Source organism: Gallinula chloropus (genome assembly GCF_964237585.1).
Source record: "Gallinula chloropus genome assembly, chromosome: 3".
Lineage (NCBI taxonomy): Eukaryota > Metazoa > Chordata > Aves > Gruiformes > Rallidae > Gallinula > Gallinula chloropus.
In genome coordinates this window covers 20,182,787-20,207,592 of record NC_140087.1, presented here as the reverse complement: position 1 = coordinate 20,207,592, position 24,806 = coordinate 20,182,787, and the positions used below count along the sequence as shown (strand labels likewise).

General features: G+C 44.2%; 1 protein-coding gene across 1 annotated transcript in view; it reads right to left on the bottom strand.

The window, feature by feature from the left end:
- Nucleotides 1-17,989, bottom strand: part of BACH2 (BTB domain and CNC homolog 2) — a gene marked incomplete at its 5' end in the record, with an annotated part of 45,794 nt that extends 27,805 nt beyond the window's left edge. Inside the window, one exon of the mRNA XM_084261680.1 lies at nucleotides 17,747-17,989. Coding sequence (XP_084117806.1) covers nucleotides 17,747-17,989 — 243 coding nt within the window. The remainder of the gene's footprint in view (nucleotides 1-17,746) is intronic.
- Nucleotides 17,990-24,806: the final 6,817 nt, after the last annotated feature.

The window sequence follows — 24,806 nt, the reverse complement described above, 5'->3', positions numbered from 1 at the left end:
GTTGCCCAAAAGGTTAGCTAGGCTCTGTAAATCCCACCAGAAAAAAATGGAGGTATTTGACTTCTTGCCGAGATTTCCTGTCTCCTGTAAGCAAAGGTAAATGGCTCTTTCAGTCCCTGAAGGACAGCAGGCTCCATGAAAGCATCCTGCAGCAATGGGAAGGGCAGGAACGATGGGCAGCAGCATCCCAGTGCTGTGCCCAGCTCCATGCTGTTCCAAGGAACTGATCTCCCTCTTTCTGATTAATACACAAGATTTAAGATCTACCCAAAAAGCAACATGTAGAAAATACCATCTACCCTAGAGACCCTTGAAAAACTCTCAGGTAGAAGAATGATGGCATTTCCAGCTTGACATGTGAGTTCCCTGTCCAGGAAGGGTGGAAGTCAGGACTTTATAGCTACTTGTGTGTGTGTGTACATATGCTCACGTGCACCCACACATGCTAGTGTGAGAAAGAGACTAGAGAATGTGAACATGTGTGAAAGGGACTGAATTAGCCCCATCTGCTCCAAAAAGATAATTTTCTTCTTGGATTTCTATTACTGTCGTATCATTTCCACACTAGAGTGCTTCTAAAAGGCTACAGCTCTGGCAGCCAGCATCATTACAGCTGCTCAGATTATTAACAGTATAAATAAACTCTCAGAGACACTACTAAGAAAATATTAACTACAATTATCACTGTCTGATAAGATAATGAACAGTGAAGTGTTATTCTGCTGCCTCAGTCACCAGTGCACATTTATGTGTGCCATGAGTAATGAAAAACAGTTTATTTGCATACTGAATCATTCTGGAATTGGTTCTTGCTATTTTATTTTATTTATTTTTCTAAAGATCAAGCAGCACAGGCTGAAGCTCTGTGTTTGCAGAATTCAGTGTACTCCGCCTCCTTTCCTTTCGTATATAATCCTATTAATTCCAAGTGAACAGAAAGCAATGCCCGTATCCATGCACACGTCTGTTGGGAGGAGGGAGATGGGGCAGTATTCAAGCTATCAGCAGCAACTCTAAAATCTCCTGGTGGACTTTTACTCTTGGGCCTTATTGCTTTTTCTCCCTAGATGAGGAGCAAGGGCCCACATGATGTCAACACTATGTTTGGTGCTTGGATCCTCCTCGCCCTTGCCTTCTCTGCTGGCCTGCACTGCTTTGGCTTTATCAGCTCATTTTTCCTTACATTCCCCTGCAATACTCCTGAGTCCTGTCCTTTCATCACAGCAGTGCAGAACTCAGGCTTGGTTTCTAGTTAATAGAAGTTATTACTTCCCTGCAAAAAATAGTTCTTAGTCCCTTGGGAGAAGGAAGCCTCTCACCCTGTGTCCCCAGGCCAGGCTCACCCCCTGTGTGTGAGCAACACCTTTGGCAGTCATCTTGTTTTCTTCACCACCTATTTGTCAGTGGAGCTCAATAAAATGAGGAGAAATAAGCTACTTGGGCCTGAAACCACTGCTGGAGAGGGACAAAAGTAAAGGCTTGGGGCAGGCTGCCACTGGGGAAGTGGCATGGGCCACACTGAGCATTTGCAGGCCCGAGCCTCCAACGGTGACAGCAGCTGACACTGCCTGAGCACAAGGGATGCAAAAGTGACATTTCCTCTGTTGGGGCTTATGGGGAAGCTGATGACTCGGGGTGATGGCAGAGTGATGTGGCTACCTAGCATGAGACATATTACCACGCTGAATGGGCAAGCTGGACTGTTTCTGCCTGAGCCTGCAAGACCAGCCCAGGGTGACAGCATTTGTCAGGCTCCTGGGAAAGGGCTGCATCCCAGCAAGGTACAAAGGAAAATGAGAAAGATGACAGGCAGGGGCAGTGGCAACTAGATGCAACCAGAAAGGAAGGCAAAAACATGATGCTGAGAGAGAGAAGGGAGAAGGTGGCATTTTCTAAAATAAATTCCTTTAATCCAGGACAGAAAAATCCTATGCTGTACCTTTAGTGTTTTTATCCCCCCTGCCCTTTTCTGTGCCCGTTTCCATCATTTCTCCAGCATCTCATGCTCCCTGCCTTCTTTTCCCTGTCTGCGAGCCTTTTGTTCCACCAACCCCTCCTTCTGAGCTCAGCTTTATTGCCGGCTCTGAGCAGCCAGCCACAGCAGGACCATCCCTCGATTAGCACACCTCGGGGCTCTCACTGCCTGCATTGGTATGATGGGGACAGAGGGAGAAAAGTGGGGTGCAGAGGCAGCATAAAACGCCATACTTGAGCATCCCTCTCTGCCAGTTGCAGGGGAAGGACAGCTTGGAGGAGGGATCTTCTTCCATACTGCAATCCATAAGCAATCACTGCTTGGATGAACCTCCACAGAAATCACTGCCAGGATGAATCTCCGCTCCTGGGAGGGGAAGAGTTGAGCTGCACCTTTCCTCCCTTTTTGCCTCCAGCACCCTCCCTCTCCTCATTCTCAGCATCTGGCCTCTTCTGACCACCAAAGCAGGTTAGATGTGGCTTGGCAATAATAAGCCTTCTACGTTAATATTTTCTCCCTAATGAAAGAGTTCTTTTGTGAATCATTTCACAAGACCTTCTTTACTAAAGGAAAGAAAACAATGTACTGCTCCACATGTGTTTACAAAGACAAACATGGTCTCTCCAAATGAATTTGGTTCCCCCAAAAGGCCTTATGGAAGGCAAAACACAGCTAACGGTAAAGGATACACTGAAGAAGAACTGAAGTTCATTTTAAATCAGTGTACCGTGTACAAATGCTGTCTTACAAATAGGATTATTTAATTTAAACCTTAGATCTGTCAAGTTCCATTACTTCAAATGAAGCCTGTCGTTTCTTGACTTCATTATAAATCAGGATTATATTCCAGTTTATGTTAGGTAAAGTCACTGCTTCGATAGGAGGCAGTGAAAAAAAAATTACACAGCAGTCAGTAAATAGAGCAAAGTCATTGCACTGTTCTTGAAAGGCAAAAAGTCATCTTGCTAAATGAGGGTCCAAGCTGTCCTGTACCAAGACTGTTCCTAATAAATAAAAGACCTCTGGGAAAAGTGCTGAGCATACGCTGGATCTATTTTCAGCTTGCATCAGCAGCTGCTGCCCCTGGGATCGCATCTTTCCTCATACCCTACACCATATGTAATCACTCCAGTGCTGCAACCAGTCAGATAATGAAAGAGCATGGCATAAATCTATACTTGAGTGGAATGCTAAATGAGAAAAATAATACAAAAAAGGGGGAAATAAACCACATTTTCAAGTCATTAGGAAGAAAGACTTTGACATATGAAGTGTTGCAACCATTAATAGCACTTATCATATAGAGTGGAGACAAAGAGACAAATTAATCAAACTGACAGAACTGGGACATTTTATGCTAATGCAGGCTCCTGGGTTTTCGTTTGTATTCCTGTGTGTCTGGAAAACTGATACCATTACAGGGCAGGAAATTGCATGAATAACATGCAACAGATCATAAAAATTCACACACCAAGTGCAGAAACACTGCCAAAAGCACTGTAAAAACAAGGCTAGAGACCTCAACAGAAGAACTACCAACAGCTAATGAATGCAAATAAGTACAGGAATATTTCCCATCCATGCATAACAATGAGACATAGGCTGTGACTCCGCAGTCTCCAATAGTGTAGGTAAAATAAAGCCTGTAGAGTGAACATGCAGATAGCTGGGGGGAACTGCTGGCCAAGCCAGGGTCTGAATTTGTTTGCAGTATTACAGCCAGCAGTTTAAAGCCACTGGGGAACTGGCATAGCCAAGTGCTGCCTCTGTCTAAACGTATTGCTATGTTAGATTTAATTTAACGTTCCAGGTAGAAGAGAGAGGGGGAGGAGGATTAAAGAGGAAATAAAACAGAGCCACAAAACAGTACGTAGTCACACAAAGCAAAAATCCCCTCGCCCCTGTGCAGATCTACCGCACACAGTAAAAAACACTTGCAGAGAAAGACATCTTAAACATAATTTGTTGGGGAAATACAGAACACACTTGCTGACCGAACCCACAGCCGTCTTAGAAGGGGCAGGAAATGGCAAGAACTACAGGAATGCTGGGCAGGGCATGGTGTAATGCAGGATCTTGCCAAGGTTACTTTATTTGCCATAAAGGCTTCTCAAGGACCTTTAAAAAACCTTGGCAAAAGAGAGCACTGGTGAAATGCAGAGAGCTCATCAGCCATACAAACACCAAATAACAAGCCTGTTTACTCGATGGGCAGCTATGGCGTTTCTCATTGCTCTCCATTTCATAAAAAACTGATGCTTCCCCCTTGTACAGTAGCTGCCGTACAACCCTAAGGTGAGGGGGTAAAAGGAGTAAAGCTGATACATTTTGGAGCTGCGTCATTTCCAGTACTGCTCTCACCTTCCCCAGAATAGAATGATATCCTGCTGACAGGATTGAGCAAGAGCATTCACATACCAATACTATACACACAAAGAGGGTGAGGAAATACCAGCTCGCCTGGGGTGGCTGCTGTCCTAAGGAGACAGTAGAGTTCAAGTCCTTCCTGCATTTGGTGCTGGAGGACCCTGTGTTCAAAGGCTGCAGGACAGACACTGTTTGACCACAGCAGAGATGGGCATGGGGAACACAGATCACATCCACTCTCCAGCAGGCCGCTGTGGAGGTTTTACGGAGTCTTAACCATGTGAACAGGTTTTATCTCCAGACCTTAGTATCTATTTCTGTTCATTCAATCACTAATAAGAGTCTAAACAGGGTGCTTGGCATGGTACCAAAAAATGGCACACATACACAAATTGTGTAAAATTTGCTTTAAGGGGAGAAATTAGAAACAGGACATAGTTTACTGGTAGACTTAGCAATGCTGGGTTAATTGTTGGACTTGATGATCTTAAAAGTCTTTTCCAACCTAAATGATGCTATGATTCTGTGATTCTATTAACTCCTGCAAATATATATCTATCTGCAGACAGATGAGAGCTGCAAGCTGCAAATGGAAGGACTTTCTCTCTTCCCTAATAATAATAGTACAATTAGTTACAAAAAGGCCTCGTGAAAACCTCAGCTTTACAAATTTTAATCATAGTATCACAGAATGGTTTGGGTTGGGAGGGACCTCCAAGTTCTAATCCCCTGCCATGGGTAGGGACACCCTCTGGTAGACCAGGCTGCCCAAAGCCCCCTTCCAACCGGGTCTTGAACACTGTCAGGGAGGGGGCAGCCACAGCTTCTCTGGGCAACCCGTGCCAGTGCTTCACCATCCTCATAGTGTAGAATTCTTTTCTCACATCTAATCTAAATCTACCTTCTTTCAGTTTAAAGCCATTTAATATCACGAGGGAAATTAGTTGGTCAAATAGCTACAATGATGCTTATTCCACTCTTTATAACAGCAAAACTACTTCTGAAGTCTCTGAAGAACTCCTGTGACACCTGACCCTTTCTTTTGCTCTACATGCAATTACTGCAGTTTGGGAAAAGCCTAGTTGGAGTAAAACATCCATTCCTGAAAGAGAATTTTCAGAGAGATTTTACTACAACCTTGCCATTCAAACAAGCAGTAGAAAGCACAGTGACAAGAAATGACCATGAATTCTCACACTCCTTTAGCTATGCGATTCCGCTTCATAAAACCAGTTTCAGAACTGGACTGTAACCTCACAAAATAATTCAGAGTAAAACTGTATCTGAAAACTAAGCCAAGAGTCCAGGAGCAAAGAGCCTTGGCCCCTGAGGCTATGATTGACTTGAACCCCTGCCCCGAGCCGGCTGAGAAGAGCAGCTTACGGTGTGCAATGCCTGTCTGCTCTCCAGAGCTGCTTGGAGGAGGTCCAGCACAGCAGCCCTGGCAGTGGTTCCGGCTAGGCCCACCTTGGCTGTGCATCACCAGCTGAAGACAGAGGCCAGGATGTGACCAAATGCTAGTCTTGAACAATTTATGTCCCTATGTCCTCTCAACTGAGGTTTCCAATTGGAAAGTTCAGGTGTTATCATGAAATAAATCCTGTGAGAGAAAGATTAGGTTCAGCTTTGGAAAGGAAGCAGGACTAAATCACGCCTGAGGTAGCTCTTAATCGGTGTTCTCAGTCCTCCAACTGCAAGATGAGAGGGAAAGAAGAAAAGGAGTTACTGATTTAAAGGTTTCTTCCTCTACTGAAAGCAACTTTTTCTGCTTTCTGAATGCTACGATGACTTCATAAATGTGAACATGTTGCTTTGTAGAATGCCTATGTCATGGACACTTCTTCTGTCTTCACTTCCTAGGACACTGGCATACGTATTACTCATCCTCAAGGGGCACTGCTTATGTAAACCAAACAAAAATGACAGGGTTGGACAGCTCTTACAAATGACAGGCAACTCTATTTTTTTGTGTCTTGCATTTGACCAATTAACTGAGACATTTAAAACAAAGCCTTGGTTTGATGTGTCCAGTCTCCTGAAAATGAACAAGTTCAAGGAATAGACAGCAACTGTTTGATTTGTCCAGACAAAACAGCCGTATGCAGAAAGCCATCCATAGGGGAATGTGGAAAACTGCAGTCACATAAAAATAAGGTAAAAAAAAATAGTTTGACAGGCAGATGGAAAGGCTGAAGACCCATCCACCTCAGGTCCAGCTTCCCCTTCTGGAAGCAGAAACGAGCACTAGCCCTCTGTGGGAAGCAGAAGGGAAGTTGTCAGGATTTGTCTTTCCCCAGCTTCTTCCTGTCTTGAAAGGTTACTGGCTCCAACCCCATCCTTTGAAAGAAGCAGGAAATAACTTGAGCTTATTCTGGTTGTACTTGACCAAGAATACCCTGACAGGAAAATTTTCTCTGAGGGCAGCCTGTGTATCTGGGGAGAGAGGTGGCTAGGCATGTTGTACTACTGCTGTGTGGTAGGAGATGGAAAGATATTTTGCTTTCAGAGTTGTTGAAGACTTGTTTCTAACTAGCTGCAGGCCCCTGAAACAGAGGACCATAGGTCTGAATTTCAAAGGTAAGCATAAACCTAACACATTTCCCACAAGTAAAAGCTTTTCACAGCCAGAAATGTAGCCTCAGCCTCCTAGCTGACAGCCTGATGAAAATCCCGGATCACCTCATCAAAGGCATTTTTTTCCTGAAACTGAGAACTGCACTGGTAACGTTTTCATGGATGATTTTTTTTCCCCTTTAAATCTACTCTTTTTGCCCTGAAACACTGCCACAGACTGCATTTCTACCCATTCGGGAAACATAAAGTAAGAAGTATATACACAGACCGGGGAATTTTGTCATATCGCCATTCAAAGCAAGCAAATTTCAAGTAGAGTATAACCAAGTGTTTGATCCACAATACACTGCATACCCACACCTCTTTAAACTATCAGCACTGCTCAGGTCCCTTTTGGGGTCAATTAATTTATTTGGATGGTCTCTTTTCCATTTTACTACCTCCATAACCCCACCTCAGCCCTGGCTTCAGGAGGTACATCTGACACCATGGGAACAGAAGGAAGCAGTGAGAATACATCACCACTGAATCCATCCTGGGTCACACCTGCCAAATCTCTCTGCAGTCCTTACAGTAAGTCGGCACACTTCTGTTTCTCTGAAGTGCAGTTCTGAAAAGATGAGTAGCTGCTGCAGGGAATGATGTGGACCAGGTGTGCGATATACTCAACTAAATATGGTCTCTTTAACACCAAAACAAAGATGCCTGGTTTCTGAGATCCTGAAAACCCACAGCTCCCATAGAATCATAAAATCATAGAATGGCATGGGTTGGAAGGGACCCCAAGGATTACAGAGTTCCAAACCCCCCTGCCACAGGCAGGGACACCAACCTCCAGGCCTGGAGCTACACAAGGTTGCCCAGGGCCCCATCCAACCTGGCCTTGAACACCTCCAGGGACGGGGCATCCACCACCTCTCTGGGCAGCCTGTTCCAGCCCCTCACCCCTCTCTGTAAAAAACTTCCCCCTAATATCTAATCTAAACCTTCCCTCCTTTAGTTTTAATCCATTCCCCCTTGTCCTGCCAGTGTCTACCCTTTTAAAAAGTTGATTCCCCTCCTGTTTGTATGTTCCCTTCAGGTACTGGAAGGCTGCAGTGAGGTCCCCCCACAGCCTTCTCTTCTCCAGGCTGAACAAGCCCAGCTCCCCCAGCCTCTCTTTGTAGGGGAGGTGCTCCAGCCCTCTAATCATCTTTGTGGCCTCCTCTGAACCCTTTCCCAAGACTGATTAGGCCTCTGTGGAAGAGATCAAGTCTTGTTAACTTAGGATAAATGGGATGCTCAAGAGCTACAATAATACAGGAAAAAGTTTTCACATCCTGTTCTCAGTATCAAGATTTTTTTTTTCACATTCAGATTTTCTTTTTGAACTTGGGTATAAAACAATTTTGTCACTTAGGCAAAAATTAAGTATCCTTGATAATGGTTCAAGTCTGAAGCAGTTCAGACTTTTCCTGATTTGCTCCATGCCTCCTAATCTACTTTCCTCTTGGATGTGATGGTTCCAGCAGCTGTTATTGATGACAGTGCATGGGATCTCATGGGTGATGCAAAAAGAACAGTCAGAGAAGAGTCCATCAGTCACTCAGGACCAATCAGCCAGATAAGGCAGTGAGCAGCTCCATCCTACCCTGATCATCTTGAGAAATGCTGCAACTAGTCTGAAAATCCCCTCAATGCCTCCTGAATGCTTAAAAGATACAGAAGGAAGAAGGAGAGACTGAAACTGTCTGAGGAGTGATAAACTGGAAGCTCTGGTTTCAGTTACACAGGATGCTCTGGGACCAGCAGCTGTGCCAGCTGTGGGTCAGTCTGTTCACCTCCATGTGAGGTAATGTGATCCAGAGCATTTAGAGAGGCAGACACAGCCAAGTGGTTCACACAAGGTGATTTAATCATCATGACCTGATGCACAGACCTACACTGTGATTCCCAACTGATGCATCATCAGCTTCCACCCCAGCATTTGCCGAGAGGTGATGACAGAATTTTATTTGTTCACAAGAGACCTCAAAAATCTATTGCTGAAAGTTTTATGTTACCATTATTTAACTTCAGAGCTGATGCCTCTCAGTTCCAGCTGTTTGGTGACACCTTGTTTATATATTGGTTTTACTGAAGGTGCTGGTACTGCGATTCTCCGCTGTTCTCCGCCCAGCTATGGGTATTTTAACTGTGGACCCCAGATAGCAGCAGTCCCTGGGTCATAGCAACGAATTAACCACCTCTTCTCCACAATCTTCCATAGCCACCATCACTGTCTCTAAAGCAACCCTAAAGATGCATCATGCAAATTTAAGCAAAAAAAACACAACCACCCAAATTTGCCAAAATACAAAAGAAAAATAGTAATAAAAAAATTAATTACTTCTATGTGCAGCTAACAGTTACACTTAATCACATATTTTGATGCCCTCCTCATTTCACAGGGTCAGATTAAGCAAAGTGAACAACAGAAAGGTTTATTTTCACTCTGATGTATCTTATTTTAGGATTTGAAATGCCACTCAACTATGTCTGTACTAAGGACCAAACTTCTTCAAGGGGTGTCCAAAGCTAGTCCCTCTCCAAGGCCATTTGCCTTACAGTTATGAAACAATGTGCAGTCACACACATCACTGAGCAGTAAAAATCACATGCCAAATTTTTCAGTTGATTTTGATCTGGCTTCAAAACAACTGCCAATGGCTCTCACGATAGCTTTCCCCAGTAAATTAAAACACACTTCATAGTGATAAGCCTGGTACTTTCTTTTCATTTCAGTGTTTAAACATTCACCCAAGCGTCCTTCTTAAGCTCTTTCAAGAGAAATTAAATCTCATTTTTAAAACAAATCGAGCCTGGGCTAGATGGATCTGTCATTTGACCAAATACAGCTGCTCCTCCCTATTTATTTTATTAAAGTAAATAAAGTGCCCAAGGACACAACTTTTAGCAGTGCTAGACTACACTGGGACTCGAAGGTGTTTCCTTGTGATCTCCTATCGAAGTGCAAACTCAGTGCTGCACAAAAGCCCTGGAATAAACCATCCATTTCTCTCTTCAGAGCTGGCACCAAACACATAACAAAAAGTGTGTCGACTTGTTCCTCTAAAAAAACCAACAGCCTGCCTGTTAAGTTCACAAAGAGCATCCCATTCCCAAATCCTAGTACGATTCAATTGCCCTCTACTCACCTAAAACCCGTATTTCACTTCCCGACTGAACCATACTTCCTAGCCTTAATGTTTGTTGACTGCTGCAGTGCATCATTTGAATACATGCCATATTCCACCCTGTAACATGCTCAATTTCACTGGTAGCTGAGAAAAACAGTCAGTCTGACATTATTCACTGGGGAATCCTCGTCTGAAAGTGCTGTATGGAGATAAAACGTTATCTTCTTTGGGTCTTAGGAATGTTAATGAAACAAAGCTTGGTACTGGGACCAGAAAGTACCTAACAGGTTGTGGTGTCTGATGTGGTGAAGCAGAGGCGTGTCTTATCTGGGCCTTATCTGTCTGTTTATTCAAAAGGCAAATGCTCGGTCTGTATTTCTGGACTCTTAAAAGCAGACACTAAAGAAATTAAAAGGGGTGCTTGTTTTTTTTTTTAGAGAGAGAAAAAGAAACGGTAAGAGAATCAAAGGTGGAGGGGGTGGAGAAGAGATCTTTCAGTCATGGCTCAGCCAACTCATTTCCATTCATGCCCACACATATCTCTGCAGAGAGAAAAAACCCTGAACAAAACAAATACCCCCCCCCCCCCAAACAACAAAGCCCCCAAACAAAACATACCTCTTGTAACACACACTTATTGCCTCTGCTCATGCTCTTAGCATAGCCTACCTCTAGGACTTACTCTTCAGGACATCTTTTACATTTTAGATTACATTTGTCACGTCTGAACGAGGAAGTTTCCACACTGGGAGCTGCTATTTCAATAGTGAGTGCAATCACAGTCAGTCAGCCCGACGTAGCACTAACGGCAGGCGGGAGTCCAACAAAGCCAACAAAATTGAGTCCACTTATCGCTGTAGTGAATTTCATTCTGCACATTCATCTCCATATCCCCTCTGACAGTGTATTTTTATATGCTTACTCGAATAAATAAGTAAATAGTACAACCACCAAAGGAAGGGCAAAGGAGTTATTGCAGGAGTTTCTCCCCTTAACATGCATGTATGCATGGCTTTTCTTTCAGGGTTTTTAAGCCCAGCTCTCCCCACAACACAACAGAGTTGTATTTCACCTTTCTCCACTGGAAAAGATCAGAGATAATTCTTCTCTGAATTATCAATAGCGAGGCAGCTCGCATCAGAAAGTAACAGAAGCTATACCATGCCGAATGAGAAGTATGTGGCCAGTTTCCTCATTGTACTTCAGGCATGAAAAATCAGGTAGTGCCAGAAGCTTTTGCAGTGAGACATGGATATTGCATTTCATATCACAGCTTGATGGCTTCATCAAAATGCATCATTTGTACCTTGTACTACCCTACATATGTAATGCACACAAAAGAACGTGCATGTCTGTCTCACAGAACCTCACAAATTAGTACTGCGTTCTTTAAGACCTCAAAACGTACCTGAATGCTCAGTTTTACTCTCGCTACAGATCCAAGGCCTCCAGTCATCCCTCTGTGTGGTCACTGCCAGCACCATGAATCAGCATGAAAAATAACATATTCCCTAGGAGAAATTTAGGAAACCAAAGACCCAACGTCCATCCATACAGACTCACTGAAGCAACCTTGCTGAGGCGAGGTTCAAGAGTAAATGGTTTTGAAACCTGACTTTATTTGAAGCCTGATGGACACAACCTCTTCCACTACAAAAATCTCTGCAGATGAGGGGGGGTGATAGCTTTTGGGAATACTTTCAGGTCACTGCTGCCTCCTCAGCCAAAGCAGAATTAATTCTGGACAGTGCTGTGAGGAACATCAATGGCTGATACAGTAGAGTAAAAAGAAAAACCACCCTAATGCTTCCTGTTCTGTAAGAATTAACCTTAGCTACTCCTGATACATCTCGGGGGTGCCAAAGTAAAAGGGTCTTTTCGTTGCTCCCTACTGCGTAATAACATCTCTCCAGCTGGGAAACAAACTTCCAGCCAGACATTTTCTTCTTGCCCTCTTGCTCCTCTTTCCCACATTTATCACCTCTTCCACTCCAAGTGCCTGTGCAGAGCACTCCCAGCTCAGTCACTGCATTCCTTAAAGACATTATATTCATACACAGACATACTACGCAGAAGGGAAAGAGACAAAGTAATAGAATATCTTTTATTTCTAGAGAGATAAAAAGGAATAGTAATCGCCTTTAGCCAGCAGGGTATGTAATAGTTGACCTCCTGCATCCTGCCTTTGATTTTCTCCTCTTCGCAATCATCTTTAGTTGGCTAATTCCCAGCATTTTTCCCTCAGGCTGGCGGGTTGGCATGGATGGTTAGCAGCTGCCAGTATTTCTCCTCCCTGTCAGCTACGAGCTATACTAATGTTAGATGCCTGGCTCAGTCCCACCCAGGGTGCCACATGCCTTCGCTTTCCAACATACTCAGCTTTTGCCAGCCTTGAACCCAAACCGAGCTCCCATCCTGCCTTTCTCCTTGCGAAGATTAACCGGGTGAGGGAGTTAACCCACATCGACCGAAGCAGCAGATGACAGATTTCACAGGGATAGACCTCTTGGGAAACGGCAGGTTTCGCAGCAGCCGTCGCGGAGCAGCAAAGCAGCAAGAACGCGGAGGAATTCAGCCCGTGGTGTGTGCTAACATCTACTCAGAACACCATTCTCTTAATAGCAAAGAAAAGAGCCATGTGGATAAACAAACAAAAAAGCTCCCCAAGCACATCTCACCCCTTCTTCCTAAAAGAGATGCTGCTTCCCTTTGCCCCCTGGAAGATTTGTAAGCCACAGATGATTCTGTTTAATCCTTCTGAAAGGCAGAACATTCCCAGCAGATAGTTCACTGCACTGCAAGAAGTCACCCGTAGCTACTTTTTGAAACCAATTGAGGAAATTTCAGGGTTACAGGCAAAACTAACCAATCTACTTGAGAAGCAAGCTGGTTTTATAACAGAAAGGACAGTATTAGACCAGTGCTACAGAAATCCAGATCTGCTGCTTCAGATGACCTGAGTTTACCATCAGCAGATAGAAGAGCATTTGGTGCTTCCACAGCTGGAATGACCAGGTGAAGCTGTTTTCAAATGTGCATCCCAAAGTCAAAGAAGCCCAAGCAAGGTCGGGAATCTCACTGGTAGGCTGTAGGACTCTCAATGCAACTGAGAGGCTTTATTCATTGTTGTGCTGTTTCTGGCTTTTCACCATTTAAGTGTGGCCTCAGCTTTTCAGGTGAACGTGGCGTTTGCACAGAGGATGCTCTCCTCTGTCCAGCGCCCAGCTTTCAGCTTGCTCATACAGACTCGGTGTGCACTTCTATTAGCGAAGCCAGGCAGGTAATAATAGCGAATAAAAAGCCTATTTGACGGAGCACTGGCTCCTTCTCAAGTAGAGTACCACTACAGCATGAATGACTCAATCATCTACTCGAGAGCTATTACTTGCAGCGATGAAGCAATGTTAATTGGATAATGGCCTGCTGCCAGCTAATATTGGCATGACCCACAATACCCCTGGCTGACAGCCGTGTCTCTCTCTCTATCACACCTTTTTTTGTAATCTGGATGGGAAGTGGAAACCATTAAAAAAGCCTCCTAAGTGCCATTTAACTTCTTATCATGAATTAAAAGCTTAATTAAGTGCCTTGTTAAAGGAAGGAAGACCAGTTTTCATGATTAAATAAAACAAAACAACAGTTAGGGGTATGGAGTGAATGAGTAACTTTACAGCTTAAAACTCAGCTCTTGGAAAACATTAATTTTGGGTGCATTTAACAGCAGCTGCTGGAGGAAAACTGCACAACTGCTGAAAAATACCCAGGGCAAAAAAGCAGGTGAGGTTCTTGCTTCTTACCAAAACCTGCAAATGAAAAGCATAGAAGTTAAGAGCTAAAGGGGACCCTTTTTTATTAGCTGGGGGCAGCTGACACACTCCTGATTCTTCACACCCCACAGCCACATCTGAGGCCTTGTTATTACGTTGCTGTTTTTCCAAGCACTTATCTACATGCTAAAACACATTGCTTGAACAAAAGGTGTAGTATGAAATGAAATTACAGAGGCTAGTACAAAAGGGTTTACGGAAACTCTTCAATCAGTGCAGAATTAGCTCCATACTGACTTAGTTAAAGCTGATTAGGAAAAGGTTTGCACTGTGGCACATTAAGTCACACTCGAACGGACCTGAAATGTCTAATACGAGGTTCTGCAGCGGTTTAAAACCCTGTAAGTTCAACCAGTCTCAATTCTGTGTGTGCACAATGTCTCCCTACTGAAATGACTGGCATATCATAAAGACTGCTCTCACTTTAAATTGGATATAAACAAGAAATAATGTAAAAAACATCTGTTCACTGTTTAGCTAGACAACAGTTAACAATGTCTGGATGCCAGATTAACAAACAGACCCCAACATGCTCTGAAGGAAAAAGTCTGCAATACAGACTTCAGAGGCAGATTTGCTGCTTTGAATCATCAAAAATAAGTTCTTCTGTTTTGATGTTAAGCTCCCTCACACCAACACTACATGAGTGTAAAAGCTTTACATATAAAGCCATATCCAGCTCCAACATCAAACCTTTGAGAAAAAATAATCATAATAGCAATAATAACAATGCCCTTCCTCCACAATCGCATACTTTAGTGGTTTTCAAACCATGCCAGAATTTGAAATGCAATGCTTGCATGGTTGACTTAAAAATATCTTTGTTAATTTAGGAGTGATCGTCACCTTCGGAGAAGTTTTGAACTGTGAAGACTATATTTAAAAATGATTTTCAATCTCTGTTTTTCTAAAGGAACGATATGCCAACACAAATTGTCTCTAAGCCTGAATAAAGTATTGGCTCAGGATGTTAGCTTTCAACTTTTGTTTGAAACTTTTCCACTGGAGGTATAACCCCCTAACATGACAGATGAAGTCAGTTATCACAGATACCTTTAGAAATACCTCATGGGCTGCCAGAGCTCTGCAGACCACTGACTAGAAACAACAGTCTTGGCTTGTAAACTGAAGAAGACCATGCTAACTTCTTTTAATGCCATATAACTATGGTGTTTTTTTTCTCCCTGCTCTATTAGCTCTTAAAACCCAGGAGCATTTCAGTTTCTTTCAGGGAAAGCTCCGACGCCGTTCTTTGATGGATGCAATTCCCATGTCAATGTACAGGCACCTACCAAAGCGCCCAGCACCCTGAAGGTTCAGATTATATGTTACAGGTTCAGATTTGATGTTGGAAAAAAAAAAATTCTCTGAAAGAGTTGTGAGGGGCCTGGAACAGGCTGCCCAGGGAGGGGGTTGAGGCATCATCCCTGGAGGTGTTTAAAAAAAGGGTAGATGAGGTACTTAGGGATATGGTTTAGCATAGGACAGGAATGGTTGGACTTGATTTTAAAGGTCTTTTCCAACCTTGTAATTCTGTGATTCTGAAACACAGCAATTCCAGGAGTAGAGTCACGCACCTCAGGAATAACTGAGGAGTAACAAAATGCACCAGGCAGCTCTTTTTACCCCAGCTCTTTTTACCCCAAGTGACTAGCGCTTGTGAGTTAGCTCTGCAACTAACAGATGAACACAGCAAAGTAACAGTGGTGGTCTGAGGCGAAGCGTGACAATTGCAGAGAACTGGAGAAAACATCAAGAACTAGATGCACTGCTTCTGCAATCCATGGACTTCGCTGGAGCTGGAACAGCAGCCAGTGTAATCCTAAATTATGAAAACTTTCTGATCTTTCATTGAGATCATTCTATGATCTTCCATTGAGATATGCTGCACTGAGATTCCATCATGTAACCCTCCAATACTTCATTTATCCAGAGGGGACTCACTTAAATAGAAATCATTTGTGGATGGAACGGAGGAATTTTTTTAACACAGTACCTCATATAAAACACACAGAAAGACAAACCTTTGTGTTTTAAATCTTTAGTGTCATAAGAACATAGGGCTGAGTCACCAAGTGCAGACACATCATGACCCCTCCACCACCCTGCTCCTCCCACCGCCCTGTGGCTCAGCACCTCACCACTGCTGTGATTAGAGATCTGCTGATTTCCAATCCACTTTTGCTAAAAGCCAGTTGAAACCAATCAATACTTGCGTCAACACTGCCTTTTAGTGTTAAAGGGAAACACCTCCCTTTAGCTGTTTCATCTCCCATGCCTACACAGATCTGTAGCACGTTGCAGTTGTCACACCAGCAGTATGAACCTGCCACAGGCTTGTCTCTCCCCCTTTAGGCTCATTTGAATTTCAATTGTTTTTCTTTATTGAACAGGACCTGAATTGTACATGGAGTTCTCAACGAGGCTTCGTAGAAGAACACAGATCCTCTCCTGCCTCTTCGCTACCTAAGTACCTCTGGGAATGTTTTGTCATGTCTCTGCTCCTGCCCCTGTTTTGCGATGCAAAAGCTATGTGACACCGACTGAGACTCGATTCTTCCACTGGAAATTATTAGTGGACACTGCAGAATCATAGTGTGCATCCTAGCTCAACCTCTGCGATATCTCTAAACTCCTATGCAAAATGTCTGGGTTGAAATTTCTTCATGAGTAATATTCAGTGTCAAGCCTCATGAAGTCACACCCGGTGACCTACTTCTTCTAATGCTCTCCAATTTGTGCCATGACAACATCACCCAGCTGCTGAAGTCTCTGGAGAACTAAACCAGAGGGGGAAAAACAGTGTGTGACACTCAGGACCTGTCATTATTTAAAACCACACCGTGCTTCTTCATGGGTGTTAAGCAAATGATGGTGAAAAACCCTCTGTATGCCAGAGTACCTCCCTACTGAGCCCAATGTACCCATGCCTTGGGTACACTGCCACCCTTCATCTGCCACCCGTCCCAGCAGGAGATGTCAGGAAGCCAGAGCTGAGTTGGTGGGTGATGGCAGCCTAAGCCACCATGGCACACATCTTCCCTCTATGGGCAGCAAAGCCACTGGCGTGCCCTATGGTAGCTGTGCTGTCATGGCCATATGGCTGTGAGGAAATTACAGTGGGGGTGGAAGCCAGGCAGTGAGATTTTGTGGTAAAATAAAGTAAACTTTCCAGTGAGGTACGTATTTTCTACGTCCCTTGGCTTCCTGCTGTGGGAGCCATGCCGCATGAGAAAAACCCTGCCTTTTGACAGACTTTGTTCATGGTTTCTCAGTGGAAAACACATGGCCTGAAGCTGTTAAATCCCAAACTCATCATGAGAGGAGGTGAGAGGAAGCCAAGGTGAATGAGGTGAAGGAGAGGGGAAAGAAGAGGACAAGGATATGAGCTGCTAGAGACAGGTGGACAGCAATGAGTCCTCCAACAAAGTGATTTTTCAACAATAACTTGCCACCTAGCAGCCAAATCACCCCTTTCCAATTTTATGTCTGGAAAAGCAGAAGAATATAAGGGCCCTGATGATGCCCTTAATGAAGATACGGTAATTAAGCATTTGGGTACAACTTCCTCAGCAGTGCTGAGAAAGGTGAGCTGAACCCGTTTACAAGTTTTGCTGCCATAACCGTTAGGAGTTACTGCCGATGAGGAAGGCTGGCATGAACCACGTCCATCCTTCAGCCGTTTGAAACCCACCCAAACACAAAACCCACATTCAGATCTGTGCTGGAGCACAGACACCTGCGCCGCATTCCCTGAGCCACCTCAGGGGCCCATGGAAGCCTTCCTCATGGCGGGGGATGGAGGGGGTTTGTGTTTACAGCACGGGCACGGTGACATACTGTACCTCTTCTGGCAGGCTGACCACCAGGTCATTTTCCGTCTGCCCTACCAGGGCCTGCAAGAAGTACTCGCTGCAGGCAGCCAGCACAGCCCGGTGGGCGCGGAACTCCTTCCCCTCCACAATCAGCGTCACGTCACAGAGAATGTCCTGCTTCCGCTGGTCATTTAAGCAGAGGAGAATATTGGTACAGTGCACCGTTGACTCATACACATACATGGGGGAGTCAGTCTTCTCATCCACAGACATGCCGTTCACACCCTGCAGAGGAGAAGGGAGGAAGAAAAGAAAAACAAGGTGGTGAGTGAGGAGAACGTAGCTGCTGGGCTAATGTGGTGTGGGATGCTGCCCAGTTTCTGGGTACCCTGGGACCACAGCAAACAGCCCATTAGATCTCAAATCCGAGCAGGTACCTTGGGAAAGGTATGGGGAAGAGTGCTCGCTACCACCAGCTTTCACTCTGCCACACTTCAATCTCCTAACTCCCCAGTCCAAGTTCCCCTTGCAAAACCAAAATAGAATTTAGATGGACTGCAAAGTGCTTTTTCCATCAAGCACCTATGATGCATCTATGATTTTTGATTTAGTAGAGCAAGTAACATGGGGACATGGGAAATTTTAGAAGATTTTAGCAAAAAAAAGCAAGAGTGACTGTTGGGCCTTTTAGCTGAAAAAAGGGCTTTGTGCTTGCTTCTGTTATTTTCAGATTAAGGGAAAATCCCCTCAAAACCCCAGCCTATCCTCCAGCAGGCAAGCAGCACCGCATATTTACACTGAAGACCCTTGCTGGAGTGCATGGCAAGGTGGAACTCCACACAATGAAGACAAGCCACTAACTACACCAACTTCATTTTTCAATCAGAATTAGAGCACTTTCAAGCCTTAAGGGGGAGAGAAAAATGCTTAGTGGCTTCAGAAGAAATCCGTTTCCAGGTACGGCTGAAGCAACAAACCTTCACTGTCAGTTTAATGCCATCTACAGAAAAAAAGAAGTTTCTGAATTCCGGACCCACAGACTCCAAAAAATCCCCCAACCTCATCGGAGGTCTGGCTTTGGGTGGCAGGGCAGGATGCGTGTGCTGGAGCCAGTCCTGATATAGATAACTTACTCCTTCATGATCGCAGAGCAGAGAAGAATGCAAGCCACCCGCTACAGCCCTCTGAGCGAGGAAGTTCTCTGCCACTTGTTCTGCAACTTCTGACACAATGTAAGACTGGAAATGCCTCTGAACATGGAGACTGGGTTTAGAGTGGTGATGGTGGTGGGTTTCAGCTTCCCCCAACACCGCATGAACCCCCTTCGCACTTGATCACCTTACAGTAATTTTCTGACCCAAAACTTTCTGCCCAGGATCAGACAGAATCCTGTTTCCTTTATTTTCCCATTGAGCAGAAAAGTCTAAGAGCCTGTGCTGCACCTGAACACTTGTCTTGGGGTTTACATGGGAACAAGGATTAGTTGTATGTATTGTTCCATCTGCTGCTGAAAGGAAAGTTGTGCAAATGCACAAACTCCAGGTATTTTAAGGGATTATCTCTCCTTATCGCGAACAACCACCACCTTCTGAGAGGTGAGATTCAGACGCACGCAGGGCTAAGAGCAACACACGCCCGTATTTCGGTGTAACGGGGCCGTGCTGCACCTATCTGGTCACTGTAGTGTGTAGAAGAAAAATCCCTCCTCTGCTATTTTTTATCCTGGATCTCTGCAGTATTTCCCTTTGGTAGTACAACCGACAGGTAACACATGTAGACACAACATGACTTCCAACTCTTTCTCTTGCCATGTGTTCAAACCAGGGGAGCATTTTCCTACAGTGTCATTCAAAAGATCCTAAGAAGTACTTGTAAGTATTTACTAGACTTTTCAGAGATAACTCCATCTTCCCACCTTTACAGGAGAACTTTTAAGTTAGTGGCTGTGATGACTCACTCTTTCTACAAAACAGGTGTTTTGCCACCGTTTCAAAACTGTAACATTACTGGAATTCTTAATGGGATGCTTACAACTTCTTTTACTGGTATTTTCGGTATGTACTGCTGACTCATGCTATGCTTCTGACTACCCAGCTGAAATGCCTACATGAACAGAAAAAAACCCGACAAACTGACCCTGTATTCCTCAGCCCCTCAATCCTGCGAGAAGATACAATTCTGTTTATCAATCTGCACACAGGTAAGGGAGTGAGGCACTGGGGATTATTATTTTTTGTTTGCTTCCTTGTTACTAGTTGGATTTCTTTCACAGGAGAAAATTTTCTCTCTTTTTCCCCTAAATTCAGACTAACGAGAAGAATTGACAGTGATCGTTTTATTAGCACTAGGGTAAGGTAAAAGAGAAAATGATACTTAGCTCATCCCACTCATAGCTTTCTGTGTAACTGAACTCTGATGCTAACGATAGTGTTATAATGATGTTCTAAGTGGTCACTCTTGCGTGCTATGAAATGCAAGAGTTTACAAGAACAATCTAGTGGGAAAACCTGAGAGCTGCAAATGACAATGCAAAGGGGAAAGCTTTCTTTTCTTTTTTTTTTTTTTTCAGGCATGTCTTATGCCTGTAATGTCTCAAGTGATGAAAAAATGTACAAGAAACCTGAAACCTGGCAGGTAATGAACAGAACATCAATTATATTTTCAGTGCCTTTAAAAAAACACACACCAAAAAACACTGTTTGCCTGAAACTGCAATCCTTTTTTACAGTAATAGTGCAATTTGTGTGAATCAAACCCTGAATTACTTGGTTACTAATTAGTAATTTCCCACTTTTTAACTACAGCTCTCATAGAGTGTGTTTTTTTTTTTTTAAAAAAAATCATTGCATGCCCTGTGAAGTGCTGAAAATACCACAGTGTATTTCCCCGCTGGCAAATGAGTTTGCCTTCTATGCTAGGAAACCTGACTGATGTGCTGCAGAGATGCTGGGGCTGTAAATCGCACCCCTTCTCCCTGCTCCAGAAGATCCCTACCTACCCTCTTGGGAAGGACTTCCACCCAGCTGCTTACGTCACCATGCTTTCCCAAGGCTACAGTTGTGATTCCGGGAGCTTCCCGAAAGCGGATCCACGCCATGGCCCTTCCCGCAGCCACTGAGAGCCTGTGTGGATGCCCTGGCCAGCAGCTGCAATCTCAGTCGGACACAGATTTCCCTTGGCCGTGCCCCAGGAAGCACCCCGAGCCCTGCATTGCGCACAGGGAAGCCGGGGCTGGGCTATGGCCCAGGACCACCTATTTATCAGCTTTTAATCTTTCAACACAAGTGATTTATGGTCTTTCCTTTTCCACGATCTGCCACCGACTGAATGACCTCCAGGCATGAGGTGTTTCCTCTCCATGAAGGCTTTATCCTGCACGACAGGAGCAAGATGGTGAAACCCCGCACTGGGAAGTATATTGTTCATTTTCACGGGGAAAGGCTTTATTTAGAGTGCCAAGAAAAAAGGTCACTGTAGTGCTTTGGGATGCAGTAGCAAGAAAATTAGGAGAATACAACATCTATTTTTTTTTCCCCTCTCCTCGGAAGAGAAAAGCAGGGATTGGGTATTAACTCTGAACTATGAGGCAAGCCGGGCTGGAAGCCTTTTATACAGTGTTAATACAAACCACATCGTTTTTTGCTGAATTCAGTATTATGCTGAGTTTGCAGGGCCTTCTTCATGGAAATCATTGTTACACACTTGGTATTTCTTCAAACCAAAGACAGAATGTCTTAGCAAGCCTTTCTCCAGCTCAAAAGAACATGCTGTGCATTTGTTTGCATATAGGTCACCATACTGCCAGAAAAAGCCTGTTTGAAACAAAAGTTTCCAGAAACTGGCATGAACTATTGTGGGCAAGGAAAGCACCATTGAAACCTCGCCAAAATAAGTTGCTGGTAAAGGCCAGCAACTACAGCAAAGCAAACTGGAACTTTGCTTACACGGTCCTTCCACCGAGCTGGGTGGGAGATCCCACCAAGCCCTTCTGCATCAGCAGCATGGAGGAGACACATGAAACCTCAGGAGTCCCCCCAAAATTGCTCATGGCACATCCAAATCACTTCGGTCTGCAGCCCGTTGTCTCTGTTGGCTGGCAATCACCCAAAAACTCTTCAGGAGCTCATGAACACACTGCCCGAGCTGCTCCCAAAAATACATTCCCTATCATGAAAAAACCCAACCCTTGTGCCTCACAAGGCTATAGGGCAGGCAACATGGTGTCTGTTTTTAAAGGGAAACATTAGGGGAGAGAAAATCTTATCAAGACAGACCAGAAAGTCCTGCATCAGAACTGGGTTAATTACATGAAAAGGTAAAATCTCGATCGTGGCAGAGCTACAGAACACTTAACCAGGCAAATTATCATCGTGACAAAGCAGCATGACTTCTGCGAGGGGAAGTCATGTCTCTGGTGGGCTCTATTAGAATTCCTGAAGTGTGTCAAATTAGCAGTGAGGAACTCTGGTACGTGTAATTAGTGTTGACTTTCAGAAATCCTTTGACAAAACCTTTACAAAAGGCTGCTAGAGAGGCTCAGTTGTCATGAGGTGAGAAGTTGCATCAGACTGGAAATCACTTAGGCTAAACCATATTCAACAGAGGAGGGATGCAGGGGCAATTTTCAGTAGGTTAGCAGTGAAATTCCTCTAGAAATGAAACAGCAGCAGCACCAGTGGCTCATATATGCCTATGACCATGTCATGTAACATAACTGAGCTTGGCTGACCCCTGAAGCTAACACCAGCTTGGGTACACTTAGTACTTGGATGGGAGACTGCTTGGGCATACCAGAGGGCTAACAGCAGCCTGCCACTACCTACCACAAGGTCATCAAAAAGATGGACCCACACAGTGGGAGCAATTTGAAACAACAGAGGCTTAGACTGGACACAAAGAAAAACTGAGGAGCAAACTGCCCAGAGAGGTCGTGTCATCTCCATCCTTCAAAGTTTTCAAGACTAGACTGGATATAGTTCTGACCTCAGAGCTGACCTGCTTTGAGCGGGAGGCTGTGGTAGGAACCTTCTGAGGTCCTTTCCAACATGGCCTGTCTGATGATCCTGTATTTATTAGTGACCACAGACCATGACAGGGAGCCTGAAATTGATAAAATTAGTTCAATATCGAAGGTAATAGGGATTGTTGGGAATTTCAAAAAGACTTAATGTAAAAAAGAATTAGACACTAAAAGGCAACGCACTAATTCCAGGGCACTCTATTCTACCAAGGGGCAATTAGAGGGGAAAACAGAAATATCACAGTTGAGGAGAACAGGAACTGTAGCTACTGTCTAGTCCAGCCTTCCTGCTCTAAGTAGAGTGATGCAGAGAAGGCTGGTCAGGACCATGTGAGACCCTACACCATCCCTGGACAACCTGCTGCAGTGTTTGACCACTGCCACAGTAAAACAGGAACTTGCTGACCTGGAATCTCAATTCCAATTTGGAGCCTTTCATGAAAAAAACAGACTGGAGACAGACAGTCATCACTTAAAGATTGATTTGAGAGAGAGGGGAATATTTTAATAACGACATCTATTTTCTTGTTACTTCTGGTGTTGTGCAGTGCCTGCATCTGATTACTGATGTTGAAAGAGGGAGAAAAGAAATCCTCAAGAGAGAGAACAACAAAACCAGGATATTGGCAAGGAAAGAGGAAAAAAACCTTCTCAACATGTATGATCAATTCAGTAAACACTATACAAACAATACAAAATTAAAAAGTCAAGTTTCTAGTCTTGCAAGTAGGAGAGGACACTCAAGTAAAAGGAGCAAGACAAATGCAGGATTCATGAAAAGAAGAGCTGTGATTCCTGACTCTTAAAAAGATGCTTCTTTTGCTTTTCCTGAGAGACTTCCCAGTCACTGCAATAAACCATAAACACAACTGACTTACTGCTGCATTTTACTGGGCAAAGAACTCATCGGATTTGTAAAAGGATTAGTCACTCCTAATAAAAATATCCTGGGCCACATTAGTCAGGGTGCAAGTTTACATGGGATGAATATTCACATGCTCCAGCACACTGGCCAACTGCCTGGGCAGAGGAACGTGTGTGTATTATCCGTCTTTCCTGACCTACTAACCATGCTCTCAGAAACAAATTATTTGATGGATGTCAACAGAGATGAAAACACAAATCTATCACTTTGAGAGAGCAATCGGCAGGCATCTTGCCTTGCGCTCCCCTCTCTCGAATGGGCATTGAAGTTGCATGGGTCTAAGCTGCTGAGGGCCAGCAGTAGAAAACATCTATCCAAAGACTACCTGTGGTGCGTGTCTCTGACACCAGAACCACTGTTCCCATGGGATGCAGTGGGGTTGTGGGTTTAGAACATGAGAAGCCATCAGATGTTAGTCCTGACAGATAAAAGGTGCACAGATTGCGGTGGAAATGACTTTGTAGTGTCTCCACAGCAGAACACCGGTGAGGAAGGGGATAGAAAAACACCAGTGAAAAAGGGGCCTGAAAGCATCTTCTCATCCCATGAAACAAAAAGCTCACTCATATGCCAGGAGGTGCAAGCATGACACTAGTTCTACAACAGTGCCCAGAAGAATCCCAGCTTCATGGTCAAGGCCAGTATCGGTATCTGCTCCTTATGCCTGTAACACTACCTTTTAGTACAGAAGCCAAGAGACAACACTGTGTGATTTCTCATTTAGGACCTGACCCAGTGTAAAATGAACTGCAGGTTTTGCTTGGAAGCACAAGCTGGATCTCGAGGTATATCCTGCTGCACAAGGTGACTCCCGCCTTCCTCTTGATTGTGTTAAGAGAGAATCAATACTGAACTGGGGTTATTTTTAGTTCCAGTTCCCATTCTTCCAATCAGCTTCACTAACAGTGAAAAAAAGATACTTAGGAATACCTTGAAGCGGTCTGCTTGAATGCATCTAAGGCTCTGTGGTCAGATGGAGCTGGAGTCTCTGCACTACAGATTTGCATGTAAATGTCTGTTTAACAGGATGCAGAACATGTGAAAGAATACTCTTTTGTCCTGAGGCTTTCTATTATTTTTTCCCCCTAACAACTTAGCAAAAGGTACTAGGGAAAAAATGGGGAGAATGATGATAAAATAATGAA